The sequence below is a fragment of the Haliotis rubra genome, unplaced genomic scaffold (genome assembly GCF_003918875.1).
Source record: "Haliotis rubra isolate DU_JTF1 unplaced genomic scaffold, ASM391887v1 Scf220, whole genome shotgun sequence".
In the NCBI taxonomy this organism is placed as follows: domain Eukaryota; kingdom Metazoa; phylum Mollusca; class Gastropoda; order Lepetellida; family Haliotidae; genus Haliotis; species Haliotis rubra.
Window position 1 is genome coordinate 389,217 of NW_025766226.1, and position 20,639 is coordinate 409,855.

Genomic DNA, 20,639 nt, shown 5'->3' on the forward strand with positions numbered 1-20,639 from the left:
AATCTGAACGAAGGGAAGGATACTATCACAGTTCTGCATTCCTAAATGATAATGGACAGTGTTTTGCCATACTTTGCTTATAACTTAGGAATATAGGAATGTCCTCTGCTGAAGTACTGTCAGCAAACATGACTCTCGCGCAGGAAAGAGTTCTCTTGAGACAAGGTCGCCTAAGTAGACAGTCACTAGGATGAGTCATGAATAGACGAGTTGGGTACGAACGGATGCTAACGAAGGCTCCCAACTACTAAACAAGTTCCTCTGTTGGTACAGGACGCAAGCCTAACGGTTTTATACCCCTATTGGTAATCTGGCCATTGCTTCTCATATCGTAATAGCCAGCTTTGGCGCAGGTTGGCGACTGAGCCGGAGCCAGCTTCCGCTTATAGGTAAGACAGGAGCCCAGTAAAAGGACTTAGTCGCTATGAGGTCACCTGGCTAAATTGTGACGTCATGCTATTGTCCGTCATTGTCGAGGCTAGCTAACGAAGCCCCATGACACAGATCTACGTTTGCCAAGATTAATATTTTGAGAACGACTCCAGTTATCTGCACACGAGGTAGGTGCATGAATTGTATTTTCCGAAGGGGTTAATCAATGTGACATCATCTAGCTCTCAAAGTTTCTATTTATTTTGTAACATGTTTTTTTCTATATTATTTCTGGGACAAACCCACCATTTTATGCACCTGTTTTGAGGAATAGGACAGATTTGTTTTCTTTTCTAGCCCAAACGACGTGCAATATGCCAGTGGTAAGACGACTCTCTGAGTGTGAGGGGTTTGATTCCGAAGTGGCTGAGTGTCTAGCTCCAACACAGCCGAAGGGTATGTGATATTAAAAATATTAAATTTGATATTAAAAACTGAATGTCATTTTCGAATAATCCTCATCCGTCACAAATTACTGAGTGAGTGTCGTTTTACGCCGCTTTTAGCACTATTCCAGGTTCATCACGGTAGGGGACACCAGAAATGGGCTCACACATTGTACCTATGTGGTTAATCGAAACACGGTTTGCAGCGTGACGAGCGGACGCTTTTTTCACTAAGTTACCCGATCATTCCTTCACAAATTATAGGGGTGGTGGGGTAGCCTAGTGGTTAAAGCGTCAGCTTGTCACGTCAAAGACCCGTGTTCGATTCTCCACATGGGTACAATGTGTGAAACCCATTTCTGGTGTCCCCCGCCGTGATATTGCTGGAATATTGCTAAAAGCAGCGTAAAACTAAAACTCACTCACTCTTTCACTCACAATTTAATGTGAATGTGTTGAGACAGTGTCGGAGTATAAGTATCTGGGAACCTTCATTGACTCTAAGCTGAACTGGAATTCTAACACTGAAGCCCTATAAAACAAGTGTCAGCAACGTCTTCATCTCATGCGTACACTGAGATCTTTTAATGTTAACCCATCTGTGATGTCATCATTTTGTGAAGCATTTATTTAGAGTATTTTAACATTTTCCTTCCATTGTTGGTACGGGTCTCTCAGTTCATCTCAAATGTAAAATAGACAAAATTGTTAACATTGCAAGTAAAATAGCTTGAGTCAGATTTGAATGTTTATCATCAATATATGAGCGGCAAATCGTGAATCAAGCTGTGAATCAATATCTGACCCAACTCACTACATAAATTGGAACACAACCTCCTCCCTTCAGGCCGCCGCTACAAAAGTTCCAATTGTGAAAACTAAGAGAACCCGTACATCCTTTATTCCAAGTACCATATCTCTTTTAAACAAATGTGAAGATACCTAATTCATTGAATTTATGTAAATATGTTTTGTATCTCCCTGATGTGTCAGTAGCTCTGCTGATGTAGCACAAATTCCTGAAAAAAAACCCATTAAAGTACTATTCTATTCTATCCTATTTCTATTCTATTATAAGGCCTTTCATATGGAATGTCGTACCTTATGGAAGCGCATACTGAACTGGTACACATTTGTTTCAGAGTTCCACGATTCGGTTCCAAACTTTATCACAATCAAACCAACTCCCATCCGTCCCGATCCACCATTCCAGTGGGACTGCAGTACTGAGGACGACACTCAACTATCCAAGAAACACGAGCTCCGCGTGCAACTGATGGCTGCCCTAGCCGAGGTAGATACTCTCTCCGCTCTGACCTCCAAGAGGCTCGATTCTGTTCCAGATGTCTGGATCTGAATAACCTACATCTGCAGACACAAGTCGGACAACTGTCGGGTGAAATTGCCTCCCTACAGGAACAGGTTCAACGCTTGGTGGAGGAGGTGGACATGTTGAAAGGGATTGGACAACGGGCACATCCAGGACAGGGTGAAGGTGTTGGTCTTGCTCACAAGCCAGTGGCCTTACAGACACTATCCTTTGGTCGGACCGGCCAAGTACAGAATGTTATGTCTGATGGCCAGGGACAAGTTGTTTCCAAGACCCCAGCTCCCACAAAGTTATCTGCCATCAAGAAAGGACTTGTCAACAAGCTCGGCACATGTGATAGAAAACAGTAACAGGAAACATAATGTACAGAAATCTGTATCTTTCTTTAGCGGTTTAGGCAAAATGTTCGGGAGACACAGATCGTAACAATGTATGTCAAGTCGGTATTTGCATTAAACCTTATCATACCTAAGATGACGTGTGTCTATATTTCCATTAATTGCCGCTTATTTAGTACACGCACTTAGCCAATTGAACCTGTGAAGATCCGGGTGGCCAGGATGGAGAGGGGGTCAGGGTGAACTCCCGATGGAGAGAGGTGGTCAGGCTGGAGATATTTGGCCAGGGTGGAGAGAGGTGGCCAGGGTGGAGATATTTTGGCCAGGGTGGTCAGGGTGGAGATTTGGCCAGGGTGGAGAGAGGTGAAACCAGGGTGGAGATATTTGGCCTGCGTGGAGAGGGATGGCCAGGGTGGAGAGACGAGGTCAGGATGTGGAGAGGGGGGCAGGGTGGACAGAGGTGGTGGTCAGCGGAGAGAGGTGGTCAGGGTGGTGAGAGGTGGTCAGGGCAGGGAGAGAGGGTCAGGGCGGAGAAAGGGGGGTCAGGGCGGAGAGAGGTGGTCAGGGTGGTGAGAGTTGGTCAGGGCGGAGAGAGGGGTCAGGGCGGAGACAGGTGGTCAGGGTGGAGAGAGGTGGTGAGAGCGGAGAGAGGTGGTCAGGGTGGTGAGAGATGGTCAGGGCGGAGAGAGGTGGTCAGGGTGGAGAGAGGGGTCAGGGCGGAGACAGGTGGTCAGGGTGGAGAGAGGCGGTGAGAGCGGAGAGAGGTGGTCAGGGTGGTGAGAGGTGGTCAGGGTGGTGAGAGGTGGTCAGGACGGAGAGAGGGGTCAGGGTGGTGAGAGGTGGTCAGGGTGGTGAGAGGGGTCAGGGTGGAGAGAGGTGGTCAGGGTGGAGAGAGGTGGTGAGAGCGGAGAGAGGTGGTCAGGGTGGAGAGAGGTGGTCAGGGTGGAGAGAGGTGGTCAGGGTGGTGAGAGGGGGTCAGGGCGGAGAGAGGTGGTCAGGGTGGAGAGAGTTGGTCAGGGCGGAGAGAGGGGGATCAGGGCGGAGACAGGTGGGTCAGGAGTGGAGAGAGGTGAGTCAGGGTGGAGAGGTGGTCAGGGTGGTGAGAGGGTCAGGGCGGAGACAGGTGGTCAGGGTGGAGAGAGGTGGTCAGGGTGGAGAGAGAGGTGGTCAGGGCGGAGAGAGGGTCAGGGGCGGAGAGAGGTGGTCAGGGTGGAGAGAGAGAGTTGGTCAGGGCGGAGAGGAGGGGTCAGGGCGGAGACAGGTGGTCAGGAGGAGAGGTGGTCAGGTGGTGAGAGGGGTCAGGGCGGAGAGAGAGGTGGTCAGAGGTGGGAGAGGTGGTCAGGGCGGAGAGAGGGGTCAGGGCGGAGACAGGTGGTCAGGGTGGAGAGAGGTGGTCAGGGTGGAGAGAGGTGGTCAGGGTGGTGAGAGGGGTCAGGGCGGAGAGAGGTGGTCAGGGTGGAGAGAGGTGGTCAGGTCGGAGAGAGGTGGCCAAGAAGGAGAGATGACAGGCAAACAGAGAGGCTGTAGTGAAGGGCTGGAGATAGATGGACAGGGAAGGGTAGAGACAGCTGATACGGTCGGGAAAGAATTAGGTGGCGACATGTAAATTGTTTGGAGAGGAGACTACAAATGTGACACACATAGAATGAGAGTGTCGACACTATACACACTGAACAAACCGGAATCATGAATATTTTAGAGCTGTTTTATCTTAATGAAGACAAAGCACACAATTACATAAAATATTTACCTGAATATTCAATAAGCATAACCTTTTTTCCCCCTCAGCAAAGTTTAAACGATTATCCATGTGACGCATAATTACCCATTAACACAATTTGTGCGTGTACAGGCAAATAAGCATGTGTTTATCTGATTTCCCCTAAAAAGAAAATATTTCAAATACCAAAGCAAATACCGTGTAACGAGAACAAGGTATTATTGCGACTCGGTATTCGCCCAAATGACAAATATGGGTAACATAAGCCCGTTTCTACTATTTGATTACACAAGTCCACCCAGCATGTGGTAGGCATTCGTCAGAGCTACCCAACCCATCGTCACTGACGTCGTACACACGCCTGATAGGATCATTCACCGGCCTTGTTCACTCACTCGATACTCCACAACGCAGATTGTTGAAAATGACGCCGGGTGCAGTGTGTGTGACGCTGCTTCACCTCGCCTTGTTGAATAGGTAGTACTACCTGTGTTAAATCATGCAGGGCTGAAGCCCCCTGTAATGCATACACCTCTCCTTGATGAACAGGATTAACTCCTATGTTAAATCATGTAAGGCTAATTCACCTGCAATGTACAGTGCCCGATCTGTAACGCGAGTAAGTACAACTGCACGCTATCGTGATTTCGTTCCGGATTATTTCAGACTGCGATCTCGTTCAAGTGGGTCGTCCCAGAAGGAAAGTCTACAATAATTCTCCACGAATTTCCATTATGGCATGGACCTTTTTAGCTATGCGCTATGGATTTAGTAACCCTGTTGTTGATTCTGTCAGGAGCCTTCTGTGTGATGTGGATTTACCAAAAATGGAGAGATGCATCTCTGAAGCCTCTACCCCCCGGGCCCAGGGGCATGGGGACGTTTTTCAATTTCGTGAATGCTGTTTCCAACTTTACTCTCCACTTCCATGCTGACCGCTGGGCGAGTCAGTATGGGGACATTGTGTCTGTGGGACTGTTTGGCCAGAACATTGTCTTCATTAACGAGGGGAAGTTAATGAAGAGGCTTTTCTGCGACGATTCCCTCAAAATGGTCACGAATGATAGACCGAGCTCTTTCGCTTCAAGGTTCGTTTTCAAGGACCAGAATATTGGACTTAGTTCCTTGGGTAAACATCACACAAGAATGAGGAAAATATTTCATGGTTCCTTGAAACTGTACGGGGATGGCGTCCAGGGTTTTGAAGATACGATTATTGAAGAGCTTCGTCGCGTTGTCATGGAAATAAAGTCGAACGAAGAAGTACCACTGGATGAAGTAATATCAAACTTTTTGCTGAATGTAATACACATTCTCGTAAGTATTGTTTCTGTTTTAGATCCTTCTGTAGCACTGTGTCCGGACTCCAGATTGTCTCACAAGCTCAGGGGTGGTGGGGTAGCCTAGTGGTTAATACGTTCGCTCGTCACGCCAAAGACCCGGGTTCGATTCCCCATATGGGTACAATGTGTGAAGCCCATTTCTGGTGTCCCCCGCCGTGATATTGCTAGAAAACTGCTAAAAGCGGCGTAAAACTAATCTCACTCATAAGCTCAGATACAGCCTCGGGTGCACTTAACCCGGCAAAAAGTGTGATATTAATGCAAATTATTCAGGAAACAGATTGCAACTGGTATCTTATAATACATGCAACGGTGGGTCGCAGGTCATAGCTGCAAAATGGCTGATACGGCGTTAACCAATATTCACTCACACACTCAATCATATACTACCCATCAAAAGTTTAGACTCACTTAAAGCACACACTCTATGTTATGTTGTTATGCTGTGTGTGTGTGTGTGTGTGTGTGTGTGTGTGTATGTAAGGTTACATCGAAGATTTCTAACTTAGGGGAACCAACAGCAAACCTTATGCAGATGAACTGCATGAGGATCATGCATCAGATTGCTGAAACGCATGTGCAAATATCATGCATGTGAACAGCTACGTTTTGGTGTAAAGTTTTATTACGAATTCGAGTTTCATCATTTATTGAACTCATGACAATTTTTTTTTTTTCAACGTTTCGAATTTGTTTTACAATACATCAGTTCATGTGTAAACAGTGCCTTAAACAGTATGGAATATTTTGCAAAATCTAGTTTTGAACAGTTGACTGAAGTAAGTGGCTACATTTACACTGGTGAGTCTAAACTTTTGATGGGTAGTATATATGCGTAACGTGTGTTTCCTTTTACAAGGAAGTATGGAGGTATCGTGATGAGTCAGTATGTAACACGGTTGTAGCCAGTTGTAGTGAGCCTCTATCGAGGGTAAGGGACCAAGGTTCATGGCCCATGTGTGGCGAGGTGGCTGTGATGCAATAAAGATTTATATCTCCTTAATCCCTACTCCGCCGGTGTGGACAGGTTTCCCAACGTTATCAAGCCCTCTGAACATCCGGCCCTAGAACAGGACCCTTTGGGAAGAAATTAGTCTGTCTCACAGTCCCTGAACCACATTATTTTCCCTACTGCCAAGCCCTCTCTACAGTGCTAAAGCCCTAAATAAAGCAAGTCTAGATTTCCTCAAGTTTAGGAATCTCTGGTCTCCCTAGGGCTCCTTTTCAATATAAATGGGCTTGTTTGTTACTATCAAAATTATATATATTCAGAGACTAAGCCTTAGTCTAGGAAGAAATGATCAAGTGTATTTACTGTACTTTAATTTTGCAATTCTTATCTCCGTTAATCAGGACACCATTCCCACACCTATGTTGCCAAGCTAACATCAGAGTAGTTTACACATTATCTCGTCCTGTACAAGAACAAATACAGTCGCACCAACATTGTTTAGTCCCGACGGTATTGATTCAACTGAAATATACATGTGAAATACGGTAATTTGAAATCTGGGTCCCGAGTCACAAAGCGTTCGTAACATTACGACCTGTCGTAATTTGAGTTTATCATAGGCTTACGAATGACGTAGTGCTACGAACGTTTTATGGACCGGGACCCATATGTCTTTGCAGTCTAAGTAAACTGATAACTTTGTAACCTAAGCAGCGCCAGAATGGATACCATGTCTCGGAAAGTTTAATAGCCGAAGAGGTCACCACGCTGTTAAAGATTCCGATCGTCACGGGTGGTCAGGTTCGATTCTGAAATTGGTGTTCCCTGCAGTGATTCTGCTGGAAATTATCTAAAAGCACCGCAAAACTATATCTACTGACTCGCTCTGAGCGTGTGATCTCATATATGGTATTTAAACATTGTAGGTTTCTCTGCTGGAATGTCCCCGCCTTTGCTTTAGTCTCACCAGAAGCGAAATGAAACCAACCTCACTCACTCACCGATTTGTCCACTCACCCACCTCTACTCATTCGTTCACTCACTCACCCAGTCATTTATTCATTCACTCATTCATCCATTCGTTCACTCTCCCCTCTACTCACTCGTTCACTCACTCACTCAGTCATTTATTCATTCACTCACTCATCCATTCGTCCACTCACTCACCTCTACTCACTCACCCACTCATTCATTTATCCACTCACTCATCAATACGTCCGCTCAGTCACCCCTACTCACTCACCCACTCATTCATTTATTCACTCACTCATCCATTCGTCCGCTCACTCATCCCTACTCACTCACACCTACTCACTCGTTCACTCACTCGATCACCCACTCATATTCATTCACTTATCCATTCGTCGGCTCACTCACTACTCACTAACTCATCCCTGCTCACTCGTTCACTCACTAATTCACATTCATTCACTCACTCATCCATTCGTCCGCTCACTCACCCCTACTCCCATTCGTCCAACTACTAACCATATGGTTTATTTTGTGTCCCGGTTTGAAGGCTGAACTCCTGTAAACGTATATAACATTGAGTGATTGTGACTTCCTCCACACTTATTGTGTATGATCACAGTGATTGTATAATGATTATACCGTGCATCTAGTGCGGTCTAGTTTTCCAACGAGTATTGTTGACATCAATCAAATGGTAGAGTTTCTGGCAGTTGTGCATTCCACCAATAACTTCATAGATCAGTTGTGTAGATTACAGATGTGTCGAGAAAACTGAGTGGCGCGAAATACCAAATGTCGGTGGTACCGCTTGGATTACTTGAAACATCTGAACGAAAGGTTACGGTGCAGTGTGTCGTTCGAGCGTCCCAATCTGATTGGCAGGGGTTCCCAGATCGGTGTCACTCCATGATTCAGACGCCCCAGTTTTCAAATACCTTAGACAAATGTAAAGCAAGGTTGAATGCACAGCATTTTTTTTCTATCTAGACAAGTGGACGGGTCCATTATCAAAACAGGTGAGCTGTCTGAATACTGGGATGTCTGATAATGGGTATCATGCACCTCCATGTCAAGGATACATACCAGTGTAATATATTGACATGGGGTATAGTGAACCCGTACAGGAGACCGGAAAAAATCGTCTTCTGGGCGATCTTTGATGAAAACGTCCATTTACGAGTCATATAATGGAACAATGTAATATGGTCACCATGGTTTCTTCTTGCTTCGCACTGCAAAAAGATATAAGCACTTAGGAAACATGTTCCTGGCTATTCGGTTACTTCCGTTTATATACCGGAACGGAAGTTTTAGCACCCTACTGCGTAGGGCTTCAACGGAGTCCATTTTTTGGACTCGAGTACTCGAGGGGTGAGACTCGACTCGGACCCGAGTACTCGAAATTCATACCTTTCAAGCAAACGATAGCGTGAATTGCATGACGTGTTCCGATCACACAAGTGAACACTTACTTCTTTCCGACTTCATATCGTCATGTGAACTAACATTTCCTATTGGTCAGAATCAATATTTGGATGTTTACTTGACAAATGTTTTTTTCTTCTTACTTCTTGTACTGCCTTCAAAACGCAGTGATACACCGCACAGTCGGCATTTGGTTATTTTGCTCTTTTCACTATCCAGATCAAGATACGCCCATACATTTGATTTTTTATCTTTCTCCATGTCTATCAATTGTCAAGATAGTTACCTAATCATTTTAAGAAGTGAAATCTCAAACGATGTATAATATTTACTCTCATCTGCAGACTTGTAGCAACTAATACCATACAGCCACACCGTGTGAGGAGTAAACTATTTAATCTAGGTGTTAATGAAACCATTATCAGATTGGTTAAAGATTCAGGGTACATAGAACTCTCGGTACGTCAGTGTCAATGGCTATCAATCTTCTTTTCTCTCAACCTCTACTGGAGATCCACATGGCTGTGTTCCTTCATCCGTACTCTTCGTTTCGTATACCAATGACTGTTACTTGTCAATGTATGACTTGTTTACTGTGAAATTCGCAGATGACGCCACTGTTACTGGCCTAATTTCTGATTCTGAACATTATTATCGTCAAGGCATTGACAAAACCGTAATGACAGTTTTTTATCAAACCTTTATTCAAAGTGTGTTGACCTACAATGTTCTATGTTGGTATGGGGATCTGTCTCATCGCAACAAAAACAAACTTTTCAAAATTGTTAATACTGCTTGCAAAATTTCTGGAGTGTCTTTCGAGTATATTCCCTTTATCTATGAGCGCCAGATTGTCAAAAAGGCAGCTAAAATTAGATTTGATAGTTGACATATTTGATCTCATCATTTTGATCTACTTCCTTCTGGACGCTGCTGTCGATTACCTTTCCCACAAACAAACAGAGCTCGATAGTCTTTCATACCATCAAGTATTCGTGAATGCAACAAATATTTTGAATCACCATCATGTGATTAGAACTAGAATTATTCAGCCTCTTTACCTATGTGGTTAATTGAATTATATCATGTCAGTTTTATTTGTAATAGCATTTGTTTTGAGCATGTAATTATTGTGTATATTTTTGTGAACTGTGTATATATTCATTTTGAGACAGTTTGGATGTATCAGAATTTCCTCCGGGATAATAAAGTTATATCTTATCTTAATATTAGACGTTAACGGCCGCTCGTGCTTAGCACATGGCAGACAGTCTGTCAACGTCAAATAATTCGAGTTATCTCCTCTTTTCGAGTCCTCGAGTCCTTGAAAATGGACTCGAGTCCAGCTGAACCCGACTCGTCCTCGAGTACTCGAGTACCCGTGGAAGCCCTACTACTGCGTGGTATTCAACCCTACTTTACATGACAGACTATACAGCTCAAGGCTAAACATGACCACTCTCTCTCGCCTCTTCCTTTTCTTCTCTCTCTATGTCTCTTACATCATGAGAGTGTGAGAGCGAGAGATGGGGTGGGGGGGAGTGTGTATGTGTTTTGGTCTCTCTCTCTCTCTCTCTCTCTCTCTCTCTCTCTCTCTCTCTCTCTCTCTCTCTCTCTCTCTCTCTCTCTCTCTCTCTCTCTCTCTCTCTCTCTCTCTCTCTCTCTCTCTCTCTCTCTCTCTCTCTCTCATGATGTAAGAGACATCCCTCTTTGAAATAATGGCTATGGGTCTCGGGTAGATGTAATCAACCAGTATCCCTTGCTGTCAGTTATTGATAAATACGCGAACATAAAAGGTCAGGTAAGGTATTACGTCCTGAGTTTACAAACACAATACAAATTAATGGAATAGATACTTACAATCATTAATTTCTAAGAAAGTTATGTTACAAATGCTGGCACGTGCATGCATTAGAGGGACAGTTTACAGAGCATACAAGTGGGGGCACTTTCCGTGTTTTTCCCACAACTTAAAATGTTACTTCGTTTCGTTTTTGTTGTGTGTTGTGTGTTGTCTGCTACGCTGCACCCCGGGAACCATGCTGCTCAAAGAGTTGGGTAAGCGTAGCGCCCCTTTGAAAAAGGGAGATTACTCCGACAGATGACGATGGACTGCCACGAAAACATTATCACATGTGAAGGCTTTTGTTATGTTGACTTTATGTAGTGACGTCACAGTCTTAAAACGTGTTTCAATGAGAACGGTATTGGTTGTTGTCACTACAACATTAATAGCACGTTTGGGGCTTAATATATTTATGAGTATTTTCGAGGAAAACAATGTTCATGTACCGTATATGATGGATTAATATGATGTTTTGAGAATGACATGTGATAAAGATGTTTCACACCTGTGAGTTTTGGGATTGTAAAATCCTGTACAAGCAATATATATATCCTGTGTTAGGAATACAATGTATGTATTTAGCTGGCCAAGGCTCACTAAACACGATGTTATTTACTTGTGTAGGCCAGTTTACCACCCATAAGTTGGCAACCTCTTTGCACTAGATGTTAAGTTTTAAAAAGAGTGTCCGGGTTTTGAGCAAACCCATTTTTAGTGTGAGTGTAAGGCACACGGGGAAGAACTATAAGCCAGGGCCTAGATTTTCGAAGCTCTCTTAGCGCTAAGATAGCCGTAAGTGCTATACATTAACATTAACTTACGACTATCTTAGCGCTAAGAGAGCTTCGAAAATCTAGGCCCAGTTTCTGCTTTCGGTTAAAATTCTACGTAGATGTAATGTTTAGAAAGAACAGACTCGCAGGTTTCATACTTCTACTACTTCTTCTTCTTTTTCTTCTTCTTTACTACTACTGCTCCTGCTGCTGCTGCTACTACTACTACTACCATATTCACTCACTCACTTATTGACAAGGAGTATGATCAGTTTCTCCACCCGGAGCACAGCTCTTCTCACACTCTAATAATGCAGAAGGAAGCGGTGTTTTGGAGTGTCCCAGGTTACTTGAGCTGTTGGTGAGTATATCCAGTCTAACTGTACCAGCATCAATCGAAACCTCCTTGCTGCATTCGTGTGTTACAATCTATAAACATAGTTACAATTGTTATGTATAGGGCCGACTCGTAACGAACATTTACCTATTGCCTATCCATAGCTGACCGATGAACGTCCAGAAGATGACGGTTCTACAGTTCGGCAGATGAAAGAATACAACACGCCATCAACAGGTTGTTTGGACTGGAAGTGGATCAACCACTGACCATTATGCCATTCCTGCGCTACCTACCGGGACCTCTCAAAACGAAGTGCGACAAGGCGAAATCTTGTATAGAAACACTGTACGCATCGATATATGAGAACGTGAAGGTGACCTGGATAATTAATCACGATTTTTAACTTTGAATAAACTTTTTCTTGAGGTTATTGAGAGGCATATAGAAGTTGATATTCAAGTATAAGACAACATATTATGGATGTCAACTTTTATTCTATACACGACATTTCTGGGCTTTTCCTTGCCCCTTCGTCAGGTGAATGACCTTTACGAAGGGGCAAGGAAAAGCCCAGAAACTTGAATAAAGAAAGTTCTTGAGAGGCATTTAGAAGTTGGTGTTCAAGTAATACGCAAATATTATGGATGACAACTTCTTTATTGTATGTCATAACGTTTCTGGGCTATTCCTTGCCCCTTCGTCAGGAGAATTGTGAATAAGAAGAATATAGAATAAAGAAGAAGTTGACATCCATAATATTTTGTCTTAAACTTTTTCTTTTTTCCTATTTGAAATATTAGGATATTAGGTTTTTCTATTATGAATTATGTTTCGTTACGTTATACTAGATTTGCTAGATAAAAAGTCGTCTCTTAAGTGATAGGTGAATATGATCTAACACCATGACGACGTGTGAAGAAAACACGAAGTGATGCAGGTATTAGACGTTCACCGCATTGTTGACGTCCATGAACACGTTGTTAAAACGGGCAAAATGAATCTGGGTGAACCAGGATTTGAGGCCACTATCATAGGATCCGGGAACTCTGAAGGCGCTCAGCTCTCTTTCCCCACAAATTCACCCTTCAGAATGTAGGCTGTTATGGTTCAAAAGCATCTCCTCAAGAATACGCTCTCTGGATAGTTAAATATGTTGTTGGTGTTTTGTTTTTTGTAAGAACGCGACACCGAAAGAAATTTATCATTTACGTGAATTACCATGTGAAAAAAATGTAATTTTAGCTGCACTTTAAATGTTAGGTCATTGAATGGCACTTGGAAGTGATACACACGAGGGAGAGAATTTTATGGATGTCAACCTCTTTAATATGAGGAACACAACGTTTCGGAGTATAACCTTCATCAAACGTTGTGTTTCCTCATTAAAGGAAGATGACCTTTCCACACTTGAAATATGTATAGGGAACTAAAGAGGACATCAAGGCTGCGCTCAACGATGTATGACGATATGTATGTTTCTGAGTGTGCCTCAACGATGTATGACGATATGTATGTTTCTGAGTGTGCCTCAACGATGTATGACGATATGTATGTTACTGCGTGTGCCTCAACGATGTATGACGATATGTATGTTTCTGAGTGTGCCTCAACGATGTATGACGATATGTATGTTTCTGAGTGTGCCTCAACGATGTATGACGATATGTATGTTTCTGAGTGTGGTTCAACGATGTATGACGATATGTATGTTTCTGAGTGTGCCTCAACGGTGTATGACGATATGTATGTTTCTGAGTGTGCCTCAACGGTGTATGACGATATGTATGTTTCTGAGTGTGCCTCAACGGTGTATGACGATATGTATGTTTCTGAGTGTGTGCCTCAACGGTGTATGACGATATGTATGTTTCTGAGTGTGCCTCAACGGTGTATGACGATATGTATGTTTCAAGTGTGCCTCAACGTGTATTACGATATGTATGTTTCTGAGTGTGCCTCAACGGTGCATGACGATATGTATGTTTCTGTGACGAGTGTGCCTCAACGGTGTATGACGATATGTATGTTTCTGAGTGTGCCTCAACGGTGCATGACGATATGTATGTTTCTGAGTGTGCCTCAACGGTGTATGACGATATGTATGTTTCTGAGTGTGCCTCAACGGTGTATGACGATATGTATGTTTCTGAGTGTGCCTCAACGGTGTATGACGATATGTATGTTTCTAAGTGTGCCTCAACGATGCATGACGATATGTATGTTTCTGAGTGTGCCTCAACGATGTATGACGATATGTATGTTTCTGAGTGTGCCTCAACGATGCATGACGATATGTATGTTTCTGAGTGTGCCTCAACGATGTATGACGATATGTATGTTTCTGAGTGTGCCTCAACGGTGTATGACGATATGTATGTTTCTGAGTGTGTGCCTCAACGATATGTATGACGATATGTATGTATGACGATATGTATGTTTCTGGTGTGCCTCCTCAACGGTGCATGACGATATGTATGTTTCTGAGTGTGCCTCAACGGTGTATGACGATATGTATGTTTCTGAGTGTGCCTCAACGGTGCATGACGATATGTATGTTTCTGAGTGTGCCTCAACGGTGTATGACGATATGTATGTTTCTGAGTGTGCCTCAACGGTGCATGACGATATGTATGTTTCTGAGTGTGCCTCAACGGTGCCTCAGCGATTGTATGACGATATGTATTACGATATGTATGTTTCTGAGTGTGCCTCAACGGTGCATGACGATATGTATGTTTCTGAGTGTGCCTCAACGGTGTATGACGATATGTATGTTTCTGAGTGTGCCTCAACGGTGTATTACGATATGTATGTTTCTGAGTGTGCCTCAACGGTGTATGACGATATGTATGTTTCTGAGTGTGCCTCAACGATGCATGACGATATGTATGTTTCTGAGTGTGCCTCAACGGTGTATGACGATATGTATGTTTCTGAGTGTGCCTCAACGGTGTATGACGATATGTATGTTTCTGAGTGTGCCTCAACGATGTATGACGATATGTATGTTTCTGAATGTGGTTCAACGATGTATGACGATGTGTATGTTTCTGAGTGTGCCTCAACGATGCTTGACGATATGTATGTTACTGAGTGTGCCCCAACGATGTATGACGATATGTATGTTACTGCGTGCGCCTCAACGATGTATGACGATATGTATGTTTCTGAGTGTGCCCCAACGATGTAAGACGATATGTATGTTACTGAATGTGCCTCAACGATGTATGACGATTTGTATGTTTCTGAGTGTGCCTCAACGATGTATGACGATATGTATGTTACTGCGTGTGCTCCAACGATGTAAGACGATATGTATGTTACTGAATGTGCCTCAGCGATGTATGACGATTTGTATGTTTCTGAGTGTGCCCCAATGATGTATGACGATATGTATGTTACTGAATGTGCCTCAACGATGTATGACGATATGTATGTTTCTGAGTGTGCGTCAACGATGTATGACGATATGTATGTTACTGCGCGTGCCCCAACGATGTATGACGATATGTATGTTACTGCGTGTGCCTCAACGATGCATGACGATATGTATGTTACTGCTTGTGCCCCAACGATGCATGACGATATGTATGTTACTGAATGTGCAATGCTCCGTTTGTTTCCTGTGGCCTGCTCATTACTAACTACTTTTAAATTACTAATTGTTTTAAGGCCAAGTACACCCCCGGTGAGCCACGTGGTTTGATTCAAGCTGCCTTAGAAACCCAACACAATATGAGCGACAAATCCAAGATGGCGGACGATCACATACGTTTCATAATGTTGGAAATAATCTCAGCTGGTAAGTCAAATGAAGAACTATAAGTGTTTACAAATCCGAGATGGCGGATGATCGCACCCGTTTCATATTGGTAGATGTAGCAATAATCTCAGGTGGTAAGTCAAATAAAGAACTTAAAGACTAAAAGTGTTTACTAATCCAAGATGGCGGATGATCACATCCGTTTCATGATGTTAGAAATAATCTCAACCTTTAAGTTATTTAAAGAACTATTAGTGTTTACTCTTTTGACGTTTCTATTGAATAAATGTGCATATAATATTGTTGGACTTAATGAGTGTTAATGCCTTCATTTGGGATATTTGTGTCCCGAAAAAGGACGCAAGTGCCGTTAGGCGGAGTGTTGTTTTCAAGAGGAAATATGCTGCATGGTCCTGGAACTAATTCTGAGAGTGTATGTATTTATGTAATTGCGTGCGTGCGTATGTGTGTTTCTGTATAGGTGTGCCTGTGTCCTGTTTATGATGAACATTCAAGTGTTACTTTGTGTTTATGATGCACGTGTGTAACTGAGAAACTCACTCAGTACAGTGATGACACTCATGTGTCTCCACCCGCAGGATATCTAACAACGAGAGGAACGCTTCTTGGAATCTTCATGGCCTTGGTGGAACATCCTGAACTGCAAGACACGCTGTACCAACACATCAAGGATAGCATAGGTGACCGAAAGGTCAAGGTCGAGGACAGAGGGTCACTTCCGTTTGTCGATGCCATGGTACTAGAAGCCGTCCGTTACCTAACCCACGGGCCGGTATCCCTACCCCATAGGACCAACAAGGACATGGAGATAGACGGCTATAGGATTCCCAAGGATTCAATTGTAAGGTCTTGGTAGCACATCTATGTGTGGTGTTCGTGTTCTCTGACATACGTTGAGCGAATCTCTGTTTCTTTCCGGCCTACTGAATCATGTGAACGTATTCGAAAATATCCAACTACAGCTACACCATGTTTCAAATGAAGTAACAATGAATACTGCGGTTCACATTTTAGAAAAACTATAGTATTAATGATTCACCTGACAAAGCTATTGCATCTGTATTGGCACATAGCATTGGTAAAGTTACAATGAATAATGTGATTCACATTTTAGAAATTATAGTATTAATGATTCACCTGATAAAGCTATGGCATCTGTATTGGCACATGGCATTGGTAAAGTAACAATGAATAATGTGATTCACATTTTAGAAATTATAGTATTAAGCGGATTCACATTTTAGAAACTATAGTATTATTGGCACATGTCATTGGTAAAGTAGCAATGAATGATTCACCTGACATTCCCCTGATAAAGCTATTGCATCTGTATGGCATCATTGTAACAATGAATGGCACACATTTTGAAATTGGTGAAAGTAACTATTGCATCTGTATTGGCACATGTCATTGGTAAAGTAGCAATGAATAATGTGATTCACATTTTAGAAATTATAGTATTAATGATTCCCCTGATAAAGCTATTGCATCTGTATTGGCACATGGCATTGGTAAAGTAACAATGAATAATGTGATTCACATTTTAGAAATTATAGTATTAATGATTCCCTGATAAAGCTATTGCATCTGTATTGGCACACTGCATTGGTAAAGTAACAATGAATAATGTGATTCACATTTTAGAAACTATAGTATTAATGATTCACCTGACAAAGCTATGGCATCTGTATTGGCACATAGCATTGGTAAAGGAAAAACGTTTACAAAATATTGTCAACTCTGTCCACAACTGTAAATAGACAAATGTATTTTGCCGAATTACACACATTGTACGCATGTGGGGAATCGAACCCGGGTCTTCGGCGTGACCAGCGAACGCTTGAACCACTTAATTGGCTACCCACCGCCCCCTTCTTGGAGGATTTTTGTTACTTTGTTACATATGACACACCAACGTGAATATCCCAGGTCTCGGCGCAATTTTTGATTATATACGTTAAATAATTTTACATTGGTCAATTCGTCATTTACAGCTTCTGTCAAATTTCTGGTCAATGGCACATAATGAGAAGGTCTGGGACTCCCCTTGGGTATTTCGACCCCAGCGTTTCCTTGACGACCAAGGTAACCTGCTACCACCAGATCACCCAGTACGGCAACGGTAAATCTCTACATTGTGGTCACTTTTCCTTAGCTTGGGGAGCAGGAAGGGGACGGGCTAATTATTTGGGAAGCATGTTAACCGGTTCGAATCCCTTCACTGTAAATATTATGTACCCGTTCCCCCACCCCATGTATCTGCTATGTGACTAAGGTTACGTGTTATTTTAATACTCTCATTTGTCTGAGTGAGTGAGTGAGTGAGTATGGTTTTACGTCGCTTTTTGCAATATTCCAGCAATATTTTACGGCGGGGGACACCAGAAATGGGCTCCACACATTGTACCCATGTGGGGAATCGAACCCAGGCCTTTAGCGTGACGAGCGGACGCTTTAACCATTAGGCTACCCCACCGCCCTTCTCATTTGCCTGACAACACAAGGATCATATTTACGAATCACCAATGACAAGGATCATCATTAAAAGAACCAAAGAGAACTTCTGTATGTAGATGGTCTAGAGGATAAAGCATCAGCCCGGAGTGTTAAGGTCGGTGGTTTGTTTAATTAATACCCAAAGACGCTATGGTGCTTCTTGTAACCCTGGCGATTGGTATTAAGGGAATGACGCAGTCGCCTGGGAGACAGTATACCAGTTTTGATTTTGCTTCTATATGGATTTGTCGCTGCTGAATTTTCACATTGGACTTCACTCCAACATCAAGCTGCCATATGTGTCAACTTGAGTGTAATATTGTCTAAAACTTTTATTTTTTATTTTCAACAGCATCAGATCGAATATCAAATGGTCAGTTCCTAAGATTCTATTTTCTGTTGTCACAGGTTTTTACCATTTGGCGTAGGAAAACGACAATGCCCCGGTGAAGTGTTTGCCAAAACGAGGATGTTTCTGTTAATAACCACTTTGGTCCAGCATTTCAAGTTTCTACCGCCAGAGGGCGGAATGACGTCATCTTCCGATGCGAGAACCTGGTCACCAGGTTTAATTCTTCAACCAGAGAAGGTCTTGTGCAAGGTAGAAGTGAGGGATGCCTGTCCGCTGCTTCAGTGAAAGCATTCAAGTGCGTTAATGATACAGCTGTAACGATATATCGTAGTATCGATAATCGTGATACTTTATCTGACGATAAATAGATCGATACGTTTTTTCGTATCGTGATATGTATCGTTGACCTTAAAATTGTTAATTTTCATTAGATATTGACGGTTATTGTCCAAATCTACACTGCGACTTGCAATTATATGATGATTTTTTAAAGAAAATAACTAAAGATTCCATATTGTGATATGCATCGAATCGTATCGTTCCAAGATATGGCGATACGTATCGTGAATTTCTGTATCGTCACACCTCTAGATAATGAGTATATTCAGCGAAAATCGATTCTATATCTCAGAGAATGCAAGGGCATTTACATCCAGACACAACAGTTGTTAGTTCAGACAGATAAAATATGTGGTCTTTACTTAAGCGAAGAGGTTGTCTATACATACAAATGTTAGTATGTATGTATGTATGTATGTCTACTTCGGTGAAAACATGTGTCGACCTATGTGTACATGCGTTTGCCGAAGTGAATACTCCTGTCTGCTTTAACTAATCGATTTCAGTGAATGTTTTGTCTACTTCAGTGAGTACACCGTGTCTACTTCAGTGAATACGTTGTCTAATTCAGTGAAAACATTTGTCTACCTAATACACATGCGTCCACCGAAGTGAATACACGTGTCTGCTTTAGCTAATACACGTGTCTACTTCAGTGAATACATGTGTGTAGTTGGTTGAGTATATGTGTCGACATATGAATACATGTGTCTCATTACCTCAGTAAAACCACGTGTCAACTTCGTGAGTTCGTTGTCTACTTCAATAAATACTTGTCTACTTCTGTGAATATTCAGTTCAGTTTTTTTATTGCATGAAAGGCCATGTACCCATTTAAAAGGAGTTACATAGTACCATTACCAAATGTCAGCTAATTTCGTGTATCAGTTTATTTCTTAACACAGAACATAATATGAATAAATAGAACTACTCCTTGTGGTTTTAAAGGTTCATTGCAATTGTAAATACTTATTTCGTAAATACCTAATACACACTCCTCATAGACTCGAGGGGCCATGGAGTAGCCTAGTTGTTATAAAGCGTTTTCTTCTCCAGTCGAAGACCCGGGTTTGATTCCCACATGGGTACAATGTTAGGGCTGCAATGATTCACGCAGACCTCGATTCGATTCGATTTTAGATATTGGACCCTCGATTCGATCATTTTCGATTCGATTCTTCATAAAAGTAAATAGATCAGATTTCATTTAACTCTCAGAGTTTATTAAACAAAGCATATCCCACTGAAAACCTTTCCCAAGATTTGACTAGGGAATCAGGAGTGTAAATGACGTAAACTTTTCCAAACAAATATAATATGTTTTAAGACAGAACAGCACTTAAATATCGAATCGAAATAGTGATACTGGTTATCGAAAATCTGAAACTAAGGTGTCAGATTCGATCTTCGATTAATCTAACCAAATCGTTGCAGCCCTATACAATGTGTGAAGCCAATGTGTGTGTCCCTCGTCGTGAATATTGCTAAACGCGGCGTAAAACCATGTTCACTCACTCGATAAACTGGAGGAATCTCCCTGCTTGTGTCACAGTCATCGATGAAAACACTGATGGAAGAGGCAGGTTGGAGTATTTTACGGTTAAAGTGGTTTGGTTTTGATAATGGTGAACTGTAGTGTAGGGGTTACCTCCCTTGAAATAGATATATACTCATGGAAACGAGTAAGGGAACACATGAAAGTACAAGTGTTCCTTTATTAGTTTCCAGGTTTCTTCACAAGGTATGTATTGCACTGTGGGTGAAATTCTGGAAATATATACAGGAACACTTGTACTTTCATGTGTTCCCTT

The 20,639-nt window shown here is 42.5% G+C and overlaps 1 protein-coding gene and 1 long non-coding RNA gene across 4 annotated transcripts; both read left to right on the top strand.

Annotated features, from left to right (window-relative positions):
- The first annotated feature begins 427 nt into the window (after nucleotides 1–427).
- Nucleotides 428–2,620, top strand: LOC124277346. The gene is made up of 3 exons (XR_006898804.1): nucleotides 428–560; nucleotides 730–828; nucleotides 1,961–2,620. It is a non-coding gene; the product is annotated as an uncharacterized LOC124277346 (long non-coding RNA).
- A 1,970-nt stretch (nucleotides 2,621–4,590) lies between these two features.
- On the top strand, nucleotides 4,591–19,618 carry LOC124277344 (cytochrome P450 1A1-like). Of its 3 annotated transcripts, none has more exons than XM_046712996.1 (6): nucleotides 4,591–5,523; nucleotides 12,019–12,230; nucleotides 15,530–15,659; nucleotides 16,220–16,482; nucleotides 17,636–17,726; nucleotides 18,546–18,665. In XM_046712996.1, the coding sequence occupies exons 2-6, from the start codon at nucleotides 12,129–12,131 to the stop codon at nucleotides 18,563–18,565; spliced, it is 606 nt and encodes a 201-aa protein (XP_046568952.1). In that variant the 5' UTR covers nucleotides 4,591–5,523; nucleotides 12,019–12,128; the 3' UTR covers nucleotides 18,566–18,665. The 3 variants fall into 3 exon arrangements, with proteins under 3 accessions (XP_046568952.1, XP_046568949.1, XP_046568950.1); XM_046712993.1 differs by having other exon boundaries at nucleotides 4,599–5,523; nucleotides 17,636–17,763; nucleotides 18,546–19,618; XM_046712994.1 differs by lacking the exon at nucleotides 4,591–5,523 and adding an exon at nucleotides 11,769–11,878 and having other exon boundaries at nucleotides 17,636–17,763; nucleotides 18,546–19,618.
- The last annotated feature ends 1,021 nt before the right edge of the window (nucleotides 19,619–20,639 follow it).